The 13,225-nt window shown below is 39.5% G+C and overlaps 1 protein-coding gene across 5 annotated transcripts in view; it reads right to left on the bottom strand.

Annotated features, from left to right (window-relative positions):
* SLC2A9 (solute carrier family 2 member 9) overlaps positions 1–13,225 on the bottom strand; it is a 130,595-nt gene that overhangs the window by 79,379 nt on the left and 37,991 nt on the right. For all 5 annotated transcript variants that reach the window (XM_075752484.1, XM_075752483.1, XM_075752487.1 and 2 more), the window contains 2 exons: positions 9,816–9,940; positions 8,340–8,485 (listed from right to left, as the gene is read on the bottom strand). In XM_075752484.1, coding sequence (XP_075608599.1) covers positions 8,340–8,485; positions 9,816–9,940 — 271 coding nt within the window. The remainder of the gene's footprint in view (positions 1–8,339; positions 8,486–9,815; positions 9,941–13,225) is intronic.

Here is a 13,225-nt window from a genome sequence, read left to right as displayed (position 1 = left end):
AGCCACCTTCTCATACTCTTGCTCCAACTTAGGAGACTCTTGATCATAAAAAAAAAATAAAAAATTTGGGACCAGAACTGATGAGCAAAATTCCTAGTTTATTTTTCACATGTCCTACAGTAATTTTTGCTCTTAAGATCTTACTAAGAACTATCAATTTATATAATACAATAGGCTCCACAAAGCAGCATGTTTCTAAGGATATAAACTGTCCCACTGAAATTAATGGGACTACTCACGTATTTGGGCATATGTTTTCGTTAAAGTCTTTGAGGTCAGGTTTAAGAGCCTTAGGAAATCACTCTTCAAAAGTTCAACATGAATACACTGAGATCTTTGCATTGTAAACTGTTATATACAATTCTGTGTACAGTTAGTACTTCACAGAATCACAAAATGTTTGAGGTTGGAAAGGACCTCTGGAGGTCATCTGGTCCAACCCCCCTGCTCAAGCAGGGTCACCTAGTGCTGACTGCCCAGGACTGTGCCCAGATGGTTTTTGACTATCTCCAAGGATGGAGATTCCATGACCTCCCTTGGCAACCTGTGCCAGTGCTCAGTCACCCTCACAGTAAAAAAGTGTTTCCTGATGTTCAGACAGAACCTCCTGTGTATCAGTTTGTGCCCATTGCCTCTGGTCCTGTCACTGGACACCACAGAAAAGAGCCTGGCTCCCTCCTCTCTGCACCCTCCCTTCAGGTATTTATATAGCTTGAGAAGATCCCCCTGAGCCTTCTCTTCTCCAGGCTGAACAGTCCCAGTTCTCTCAGCCTTTCCTCAGTGATCCAGTCCCTTCACCATCTTAGCAGTCCCCCTCTGGACTCTCTCCAGTCTGTCCATGTCTCCCTTGTACTGGGGAGTACAGAACTGGATACAGTACTCCACATGAGGCCTCACCAGTGCTGAGCAGAGGGGAAGGATTATGTCTCTGCTGGCAGTACTTCTAATACAGCCCAGGATCCTTTTCTTTGCCACAAGGGCACATTGCTGGGTCATGTTCAACGTGGTGTCCACCAAGACCCCAGGTCCTTTTCTGCCAAGCTGCTTTCCAGCTAAGTGGCCCCCACTGTATACTGGTGCATGGGGTTGTTCGTCCTCAGGCGCAGGACTCTGCACTTCTCATTGATGTACTGCATGAAGGTCCTGTCTGCATTTTTCCAGCCTGTCGAGGTCCCTCTGCATGGCAGCATGGCTCTCTGGCATAACAGCTACATCTCCTAATTTGGTCTCCTCTGAACACTTGCTGCAGGTGCACTCTGCACCACCATCCAGGTCATTAAGGAAGATACTGAGCAGGATGGGACCCAGTATTGACCCCTGGGGTACACCCCTAGTTACTTGCCTCCAACTAGACTTTGTTTCACTTTGTTATAGTTCTAGAATATAACTAGACAGAATGAAGATGTTACATTTTTCTATTCTACACAGCCAGATGTTTGAAATAATCACAAATAGGACACTTTGGGAATTACAGTTATTGTGGAAAATGCTAAACTAGTGGATACTTTTGTCCTACTCTAATGAATGATACAAACACCTTTTTTTATATATCGTGAACAGTGCGCATCCCTGAGACATAAGCTGCTTTCATTCCCAAGATGCTTCACACAGTGGCAAGAGTTCACCTGTGTAAGTTCTGCTCTGTCTCTTATTGCCACAAGAGCTCTCCGTTCTATATTCTGAAATAAATTCTCACTCATATCTTGAAAGATAAATATCTTCAACTATAGTCACTATCATGGCTCAAGCGGAAGATAAACGTATAGAACAAAAGAACTCAGAGAAAAATATGAGGAAACCGGTTGATACATACTTTGTGTTATCATGCTAATGTCTAAGATTCGTTTCAAGAGCATCTCCAACAGACTATTTTGTCATTGACGTCCACCTGCAGGCCGCAGGTCCCCAGAGCAATTCTGAACTGCTTTCTTCTCTCATCTATAAATTTACTGACAGTTTTTAAGGAATCCTTGAATATGAGTCAAGAGTCTTTGGAAGAAGGATCAGTTAAAAAAAGAAAAACAAGGAAAAAACACACTAAAAATGAAGCTTTGACAAGTAAAAGCAAAGCTTAGTTTTCAGAACAGCCTTCAACTGCACAGGCTGTACTACCACCTATTCCATCAGTGTCTATTTTAGTGCAAGTGAAGGAGTACTTTTAAAAGTACTTGGTAAAATGAAAAATTCCTATATAAACTTTCCTAAACACACAACTATCTATCACTTCAAATATGTCATTTCTAAGAGGTCTCGTAAAGAAAATTAGAGTTTGACATGGCATCTACAGAAGTTCTTAGAAAAAAAATAAATCACAACTATTCCTTGGTAAGGTCCACTTGTATAAAGACAAACTAACTTGAAAGGGACTCATCACAGAGATCTTTCCTTACTAGACTTATAGTACAGTGCCTATGAAGTTCATTAGTCCTTTCCTGAATTTTGCTGTAGAAATTGATATTTCTATCAACAAGTGAATTTCTTTGCTAAAATAATCAGTTGTGGAGCAAGGACAGTTTGGCCAGTATCACCATATGTCACAGACTTACTTATTTCTAGTTAACTCCTTTTTAAGAAGGACATAATCTCCAGCCAGATATGCAATAAAGCTACTCAAATTCCTCAAAACAAACAAACAAACAAAAAGAATGTAAAACTGTAATTCGTGTTGTTATATTGCTCGATTACACTCTTTTTAAAGCAGGATGACCAAAACTACCTGCTAAGCTTGACAACTGTATTTCCCAACACTGCAAGATTTAAGAGATGGACACGTCAGGAATTTTACAGTTTTTCTGTTTGCTTTGCCTTTTTTTTTTTTTTCTGTGAACACCTACAGAAGCAATAGGGATTATTCAGAAATTGCGCCAATAAGTCTTAGGATGCAAGCAAAGCAAGGCTTTTCAGGACAGCATACTATCCACTATGAAACAGTGCAACCTAGTTAGACAAGCTTGTGGGTGCATGACTCAGAAACACTTGAAGTGTATAAAATTGGGTTCTTGAAGTAAACAAAATCTCTATTTCCCTTGGCCTACCTATGGCAAACAGCTGTTCTGGACAGAGGAGCAGCCGGAGCCAGCCAGCCACTGGGAGCAACTCCAGGGGAAACCACTACAGGTTGGCAAAGCCTTACTCACCATGGGAAATGGGGCTCAAAGCAGAAGTCTGAGGAAAAGATGGCAACAGGCAACAATTCCAGTTTTATCTGTCCTGAATACATATATACACACTGTGAAACATTTTTTTCCTCCCCTTTCTCACATCTCTACACAGATGAAATAGATACTGAGGCTCAACATACAGAAAAAAATTATGAATACAGTAACAACAGCAAATGTATTCATAAACTAAATCCTCTAGCACTTAAGGAAAGACTAAAGCCTACCTTCACTAAATGAGCTGAAGCAATAGAAGAGACAGCCTGGTGGTCTACACCACTTAAAAGATGTTACAATCCTAAGGAAACCTTTGGAGTGGGACATACATAGGCTTACATGCAGAAGAACTAGATGAGCTAGTTTCAGATAGATACCTGAGGATACATGGAATATGCCAGAATCAGGCCAGACAATATTCCCCCGAGACGGTAACTGCAAATTTGAACTTTCAAAACTGAAGTTGACAATGCACTGGCCCTTGCTTTGCAGGGAGCAATCTGTCAGAAAAATGGGCTGTGTGATTTAATTGCACAATCACAGAAACGGAGAGAATGGAAACACCTGAAAGGCAGAGTTTGAAGAAGTGACAGGTCTGAAACACTTTCTCCTATCTTAAATATCTGTTTTCTCCTTCAGTCAGATATATGGAAAACTGCACATTATACAACCAAAAATGTCCCAAATTAAATAATCTTGTAGCCAGTAGCAATAACTCAATGCCCACAAGACGGCAGATAACATGACTGCACTCCTGTGGGCCAGCACCGAGTTGTCATCTACAGTTGCCATGGCTTCCTGAAGAATTAAGGGCTCTGGCTTACAGAAGACTAAAACAAGATGCTAGCACATGAAAATGAGCACACTACTCTCAGCAGCCAGGGTGGAGGACAGAAGCAGGTCACCAGCACGTAAAGTTGTTGTGCTCTGTAGTCTGATCACCAGCCAGCTTTACCATTGTGTACCTTCCCAAACCTCAACGGAGACATTGTAGATGTGGTTTCCCATCTGGGAACCCATCAGGTTGTGAACTACTAGAATCAGAATCTTGAATAAAAAGCATTGCTGGGATTTGTTGGATGGGAAGGAATAAAAAGAGAGGAAAGAAAGAAAGAAGACCAAATCACAGCAGCAGAGGACCATTGTCACAATTGCAACTTTCCTCCTTCAGATAATCACGCTTGGTAAGCATTGCACACTAAAGGAACACCTTCAGATTCAGTACTCTAAAATTTGTACCTTTGGAGACAAATAGAATAAAAGCCTATATATTCAGAATCCAAAAGAATGCCTGTATTTAAGTTTTACAATTATTATTAGATTTTTTTTTTTAATCTGCTCTTTTATACTACAATTTTAAAACTTGATGTAGTAGTGTTCGGCAAGTTCATGTCAATATGGCATGACACAGAAAAAAGAAGTAAATTAATTTCTGCAATATTTCAGCCAAAACATTGCCAGGCAAACCAGGAAATAAGGAAGTATTTCATATAATTCTATTTTTAAAAGTATCATTTCATCTGGGTTATCTATATAATCTTGTTATCCTGGGTTCAAATTTAAAACTAGAATTATTACAGAGAAAGGCAGTTAGGATGAGAAAGAGATTAAAGAGCTTGTTTCACTAGAAGTGATGAAGTCTAAGCTGAAACACAAAGATCACATGTGACAGAGGGAGGAGAAAGGAAGCACATTGCAGCAGGTGAGGTGAAAAAAAAAAAAGGAGAGAAAGATATTAAGGGATAAATAACAGTTGACAGGAATAAGTTGAAATAGGAATTGGAAACAGCCAACCAGCCTTAAGACGGTGACACAGCCAAAGCTGACCATTGCCCCCAGCACCGAACCTGGGGCTGCCCACATGCCTCCAGCTTCACCTGGGCTGGTCTTCATAAATAAACAATTGCTAAAAAATCACTTTAGGGCTGCTTAACCTACTTGACACAAAAAGCAGTAAGGGCTTTCTGAAATGCCTCAAGTAATACTCAGTGCTTCGGAGCTATTTTTATCACACTTTCATGTTTAAAGGAACACTGTTGCATTTGATAACGGAGGAAGTTATCAATTAGACTGTTAATAAAGGTTTGTAAAGCTATGCCCCACAGTCTATGTAAGCATTTTCCTTTTCTGTGGAGAAGCTTCTACAGAACCACTGAAGGCAACAACCTCATGTAATCCAGATAAATGCATCAAGCTCCAATTTAAAAGTTAAATTTTCTGCTCAGGCTATTCCAGCGGTGAGTCTGTTCCAAACATCACTCTGTCGATTTTTAAGCATGCAATTATTCACAGAACACTTATAAAAAGTTATTCTCATAGCAATATTGTCCTTGAGATTAAGCCACTCTATTCCTTCTGCAGTGCTGCTTCCTTGTGTTAACGTGGTGCGGTCAGTTCCTCTTCCTTCCCTCTATCTGCCCAAGCAATGTTGCTGTCATCTCCTCATACAAGACAGGTCCTCGGCCAGGCCTGCAGCCCTCCACATGTCCATTCCTGTTCCAAACAGTCTCTTCCAGCAAGATGCCCAACTCTGTCCCCCCCTTTCTTCAAAACCGTGACTTCTTAGATACTATGGTTAATAACCTCTTAGATATTTGCTTAAGTTACAAGTAACAGATACATGAAAGAGCTCAGGAGAAAATTGTTATGAAACCATGACAGAACACAAGTATTTATAACTAGTATTATTTACAACCAATTCTGATAGAAACAAGCAACCAACCACCAGAGCAACAAAAAAATACTCCTATGAGGTTTCATGTCACAATGATTAAGCAGCTGGACATTGTTAGAAAGACTTAACAAAGGGGCTTTTCCATGTGCTAGTGCAAGCAGCTGTCAGAACGGTGATCGCTGGCAACAAGCTCCTACTGATCACAACTTTCCCATCTATTTTCTTTAAACAATTCATGAATTTTACAAAAGTAGAATTATACCACAGATTGGCATATTGCAGAATGGCTTAAGTATAATGCAAATGACCTCAGGCTTCTGAGAAAAGCAAGAGTTTGCTTTACGGTTACAGCTGAAATCCATAAGACACCACGAATGCAAATATGGTGGCTGTGGATCTGTAACACTGGCTTCACTTCAAACACAACAAAGATTTCTCCAACAGAAGAAAAGGGAGAAAAAAAATTAAATAATATGGGAACGATTTCATAAGAAGCTTTTACATCACCAGTGAACAGAAGTCATGACATCAGAGAGAAGCCTACAACCAGAAAAGAGCCTGTAAAAGTCTTGGACCTACTTCTGAATATGAACAAAGTGAAAGAAATTTGAGCAAGATGTTTGCCAGGGAGGGGAGAGGGGAAAGTGTTGCAAGGACTAAAGAACTCAGGAGTTTGCTGATGTTTGCTGTCTCCCAGCTTCAGCAGAAGTGAACTCATCACGCATGCCCTCTGCAGGAAAGGCCTCTGGCAACGACTGCTCTTCCTGGTGCAAAACTCCGTCTGACTTCAGTGGGAACCACACGAAGCTAGGGAAGAAAACCCTGGCTTGACTGAAACCAACAGAAATTTTGATAAAACCTTCAAAGAAGGGTAAGACTGCACTAGGGAATCATACTTCAAACAGCCTGAGGTTTCCCCTCAGTGCTAAATTTTGTTAATATATTAAAAGGAACATACACTCATATACTCAACTGGAAAATTCAAGTCGGCTCCAATAACTTTACTGGAAATATGCTAATTTACACCAGCCAAAACTTTGCTCCTTTTACATGCTGATGTCACCCAACTTGAAAAGAACTAATTCTACAGATAAAGTATATTTCTTCTTACATAAATTAATGGCTATCTTTAATGGTGTAATATTAATTAACTGCATAATAAAGCAGGTTGTAGAAGCAGAATCGCAATCTCCACAATTTGGGAACGGAAAGGAGGGAAGGTGAGAAGAGAAATAAAAAGAGCAAGAGTGAGCTGAAACCAAGGAATAAGTATTTCCTATTCAAAATATCCCAGAGACCTAACAGGGAAATAAGAATTTTCACGATACCTCACCTTCTAAAGTGCATGCATGTTAAAAAAAAAATCAAAAAAAAATCTACTACATAAGAGCTGACATATATTCTAAGCAGTCAGATCAGACTCTTAGCATTTAATACACTCATCTGTAACAGACTAGCTTTCAAAGCAAGACAAGGGACATATGTAGAACCCACACAATGATGGTCAGTGAAAGCCATTTTAAGCTTTTTCCTAAAATCTGTCACTTTGGCGAGGGGGGAGTAAGCTGTCCTTCAATAAAGGGTAAGTTGAATCAAACCATTTGCCTTCAGGAGAGCTGAACAGGATAAGGGAGCCCAAGGATAAAGGGACAGAATAGGAGAACCGGTCAGGCAAAAATAAAAGTGTCAGAGAGGATGGTATCATGTGTTTACAAAGGAGCTGAATTTGGATGGACATGGGAGGACAAGCTCTGCTCACTTTTCAACTGTTTACTACTTTTGCTGGCTGTCAGAAGGGATTCTTAGTCCAGGTTTCATTGAGAGAGGATTGCTTCAGACATTTCCTCCACACCGCTTTGAAGATTCGTCTCTGGATTAAAAGTATTTCCAAGTGCCAGCCTGAATAAACCTCGACTTCATTTATTCAGAGTAATGACGACATCCAGTGGCCAACAAGTTAATCTCAGCCTACGACAGCAACATAACCTCTTATATCAGAATAGATAATCTCTTTACATAATATACAGAGTTTATATATACTCTGCTATTCCACCTCCTAGTCTAAAATTAGGAATGCATTACAAGGAACATTATAATCATTGAGCAAGAGTTCTCCTATTCAGGTCCTCACATGAACTCTAACCAAGCCTTTTTCAGTTCTATCTCACATTGAAAAATTATAAATGAAATATGCAAAAACTCTTAAGCACTTCCATGGTACTCAAAGAAACTCAAAACCAGCAAAAATAAATGTACATCAAGAAAGGCCATTGGGATGGGAAAACCTGCTTATGCACACGCACAAACCGCTCAAGCTGTTCAAACTGCTTGCCACCTCTACCAAACTCGGTCACACGTACGCGCTTTTAAAAGACGTGGAAGAAACCGCTTTTCAAAGTGCTTCAACCCAACAGAATTTCTGTTTTCTACTTTTGCAAGGAATTCAGTCAAAATATTAAAATACAACATATGCTTGTATTCTTTCATAGAAAGATCTGCTAAATACTTACCTGCCCAAATATTTCTGGCAGCCCCAAAACCTGACCAGTGAAAACACCAATACAGATGAAAATCGCTGTGACCTGACCCAATGAACCACGTATTTCCTTAGGAGATATTTCACTCAAATACATCGGAAGGGCACTCAAAGAAATGCCTGCAAAGGAAGGAAAAAACCATATATTAAGTCAAATCGCCTTTTCATTATGCCAGATATGAAACAAATGTCTATTGAAAAGAGTCTGAGTGCTAACCGCTCACAAGACTGGCATAAAAACATGCAAAGAACAGAATTACAGCTATCGACAGATAATATGATGTATCTTCTCTGCATGTCTAATTACTCTTGCATGATTTAATAACCATGGGATTGATTATCTGTTACAGATCTACAGTGATGTGCGTAGGCTGCTATTTGATGAGAATCACCAGAATGGATTTTATGTTTTAAATTTGCTCATCCCAAAGCAAGCAAAGTCACATTAGCAGTGGTGCAGGTAAGGAGAAAAACCCCAATGCATCAGGCAGAGAGAGCAGACACTGTCAGATGAAATATTTTTACTGTGAACGGTACTAGCAGATGTCCCTCTCAATAAAGGCTTACAGCTGCAATGAACTCTTAATAGCAGGCATAAAGTAAAGGTGAGAATGATGCTTAAAGCCAAGAGAAAACAAATGCATGACCCTGGTCAATGATAATATTTATATAGCTCCAGAAGTTTGATCATTTGGTGGTAATCTGAGACAAAAATTAGCAGCCAGCACCAAAATTACCCATGAACTTCATGTTGCAAGCGACGGACACATCCACTTTGAAACAACAATAGTTTGTGCTTACTAACAACCCAGCCAAAGCTTGCCAGAAAGTGGGCTTAGTGACGCAAAAGACAAAGCGCTTTCCATTGTCTAGTCATGTAATTACACTGAGACTGTAAAACCATCTTAATTCATCAAGTCTGTCTCCACACTAGGTAAATATTTCTCACCATGTAGCAATTTGTGAAGTGGCTGAGAACCTCGTTGCTAGCTGCAAAACTATTCTGGCGCAGCAGTGCCTCCAGGATCTACTTTTTAAATCAGGAAGACCATTGATGCTAGGAGCAAATGATGATGTACCAAATCTTCCACTTAACCCTACCGGTATTAGCATGGCCTCCACAACTTCTGAACACAAAGTAGCAAGGAGCAACAGACTACACCCTCCCAGCCGAAGGATTTTCATAGCATAAAGACAGATACGTCCGGCTGCGGCTGGAGGAGGAAAGGAGGAACAACCACCAGGGTGGACAGCAGCAGCTAGCATCCACTCCAGTGTCTTCTCCAAACATCAGATCCTCCAAACCTTAGTCTGCTGTTTGACCCAGTGAAATCAGTGCAGTCAGTCCCTGAAATGCCTCTTTAATGTAAAGAAAAATCTAAATGGGGGACAGGAGAAAGATTATACATGGCACAAGCATTTCAGGTATGTACAGCTTATAAAAGCTTACCTGCATCAACACCCATTATAATGCGGCCCAGTATGAGCATTTCAAATGACCCTGCCAACAAGGAGAGGGACATCAACAACGCAGCTGTCACTGCAAACACATTATTGAGCAGCAACGTACATTTCCTAAAAGGAAAAGATATTTTATGTAGGTACCAGCATCACAACAGTTCAATTTAGGCATATTCAAAGCACACTAGGCTACTATTCTTAAATATCCATAAATAAAACCAAATAGTACCTAACAAGCCCTGCCTCTCTGATGTTGTGTAGAGTTCCAAAATACTATACCCAAATGGATACGGTTCCAGATCTATACCACAGCTTTAAAATAAAACATATCGTAGCTAAGTAAAGAGCTGTACTTCAAATGCACAGCAATTAGCCATCCTACACATCCTAAGAACTCAAGTGCCATGCCTGAGACTCTGTGTGTGAGTATAAACAAGCATACCCTGGGTAAATGTATGTATGTAGGAACCAAAGAAGAGACTTCATATAGCAATAAGCTGATATAACTACAGGCAGGCACTTTTATGCTACAGACAGTTTTTGCTGTTTTGAGAACTTCCCAACTCTGACATATTTATGTCATTATAATTAATCCTTATACACATTATACTAAAAACATACATTGAGGAAAAATACTTCCTACTTGTAGAGTTAGAAAAAACATTTGGGCTCACATGAGTGATAAAAAACAGCTTTTTTCCAAAACCTGTTGAAATTAACAAGAATATAGATTTACATCTTTTTTTTTTTTTCAATTTTTAAATTATTTCATTCTATAACAGTTAAATAAAACATAGAAAAATATTTTTTTCAAAGAAAAGAAATATTCTTTATGGAAAATTATTACTTTGTTAAAAAATATAAACAAAGTCACAAAAATATGTTTTAAAATTTTCAAAAAAATCTCAATTTCTCATTTGCACTACACCAACAGCTGTTACTTCTTATAGTTTTCATCTTTCAGAACCTTCTGCTCAAATTTGAGGGACTCATTAATTCAAAAGTAACTTGTAAGTCTCATAACTTCCACAGAGGGAAATACTTTACAAAAGAAATGATATGTAGAATTTCATGGGCCTTTGACAGTCAGTTCCAAACACTGACATCCAAGGTCTCATTTCCTGAACGCATGGAGGAAGAATGGTTAAAGACAGATCAATAGCTCTGCTGCAATGATTCTCTATTGAAAGACGAAGTAGAAAACCCACACAGAACTCAGAGAATCACTGCTACCTTATACACATCGCTCTACAAATACGGATTTAAGTAGCTTTTTGCTAAATTACAGCCTGCAGGTGAATGACTGGAGAAGCCATTATCATCAGGTTCAGCCTTGTGAGCAACTGAAAAATTCCTTACGATTCCCAGGCAGAGTCCCAGGGATATCTGCTGGAGATGTGGTGGCCTCTCTATAGCACATCACAACTGAGACAGCTGCTTTGCATTGCTTATGATCTAACATAAGACAAACCACTGTAATTTTCACAATTATGTGCAAGACAATGATCGTACCCTACACGTTTTCCATCTGTGAGTCACCATCCTTAGCTATACACAGTAATGCAATGGAGCTTGGTATTTACCAGGTTTTGCAGTCACATAATTAAGCACCTCTGGCTCTAGAGGTACAACTCAATAGTGAAGCCTCCAATCCCACTCACAACAAGATATGAAGGAAACAACTGATTTGAAAACAAATTTATCTGGAGATAAACATCACTGATGATATAAATCATGAGGAATCCATTAATTTTGACAGTAAATGACACAGGCTGAGAATACACCAATTTCATTAAAAAAAATGAAGTGGTATTAAATTTGTAAGTATTCTCAATGGATTTTCAATCTCTATATATTGTAATTTCCATGCAAAAGAGGAGGATTACCAGAAAGGCTGTCTACCCTTTTCTTTTCTGAAGCAGGTAACAAACCCACCCAGCAGTCCTTATTCTTCTCAAGTTCAACACAAAGGTACCAGCTGGAAATCTTTCACCCATTGAACAAGTCATTCAACTTCTTACAACAGAGCAATACATTTTTGAGAGGAAATATTTTTAATACTTCTATTTCTAATTACTTTTGCTACTTTCTAGTGATTTTTGAACATCGAATAACATGGTTTGAAGATCAAAAAATGAGATACAGCTCATTTAAAGTATATGTTTATAGAACATAGCTGTCAAGAGTGATGGTTTTATCATTTGAAACAGATTTTTCAAATGGATATAATTTGAGAGGGCTGAAGGGATATAAATAATGCCAAAAATGGAAACAAAATGCCTATTCAGGTCAAACAAGTGCTATACATTCATCTGAAGATATTACTTTCTTCTTCTTTAATTTAAATAAAACCTACAAAATATGTATCTTTTCAGAAAAAGTTGGTCAGCAAACCCTTATGCCATGCAGTAAAGAACAGAAAAGCACAGCCTAACTTACCAAGATAAAAACAAAGGATTTTGTCTTTGCCAGATGGACAACAAAACAAAAACAAGAAAGTAACACACTGTTTAGAGTGTTACTACATAAAGCATGTAAATTTTTGGTAATGAAAACACTGGGCTGAGTGTCTGGCAAAGTTTTGGAAGCAAAGGGGCTGCAGGGGTGGCTTCTGTGGGGAGATGGAATGAGGTAGTAACAAGGTAATTGAAGGAGAAGGTACTCCATGACTACTCCATGACTCCTGAGCAGGTACATCCCCAGAGGGACTGTGGCCCATGGAGGACCCACGCTGGAGCACAGAAGAGTGAGAAGCAAGGAGTGGCAGGGAGAAGCTGCTAGACATTGACACCGACCCCCTGTACTGCCCTTTCTCTCACTGAAGGGATTGAGTGTGACCTGCTGTGGTACCAAGGGGGAGGAGAGGAGGTTGGAGTGATGGTCAGCCAGGGAAAGTGAGAGGAAAGGTGCCCTAATGTTGGTCTTGTTTCCCTATACCTGATCCGTAATTAAATATTTATGCTAACTGGTAATAAATTTAGTTAAATTCCCCAAGCCGAGTCTGTTTTGCTCATGACAGTAATTGGTAAGTGTTTTCCCTTTCTTTAGTTTGACCCATGAGTTTTCTCACTCCTGTTCCTCCTCTTTCTCCCCATCCCACTTGGGGGGTGGGGAGTGACGAGTAGCTGGGTGGGTGTTTGGCTGCCAGCTGGGGCCAACTCATCACAAACAGTAGGAACAACTTCTCATCATAGCTCCTAGAAAAAAATACAGCAAAACCCTCCAAACTGCCCATACTGTGTCACTTTAGATCCATTCAGGTCATGTTATATTCAAATTTGCTACAAGCATTAAAAAGCCACACTTTCCTGGTCACATAGAGCAAAACGATATTACCTTAGAAACAAGGCATAGCAAAAAGAAACAAGTCAAAAATCCCCAACAAACCACTGCTTCTAT

Source organism: Balearica regulorum, chromosome 4 (assembly GCF_011004875.1).
Source record: "Balearica regulorum gibbericeps isolate bBalReg1 chromosome 4, bBalReg1.pri, whole genome shotgun sequence".
Classification (NCBI taxonomy): Eukaryota; Metazoa; Chordata; class Aves; order Gruiformes; family Gruidae; genus Balearica; species Balearica regulorum.
This window is presented reverse-complemented; position numbering and strand designations above follow the sequence as displayed.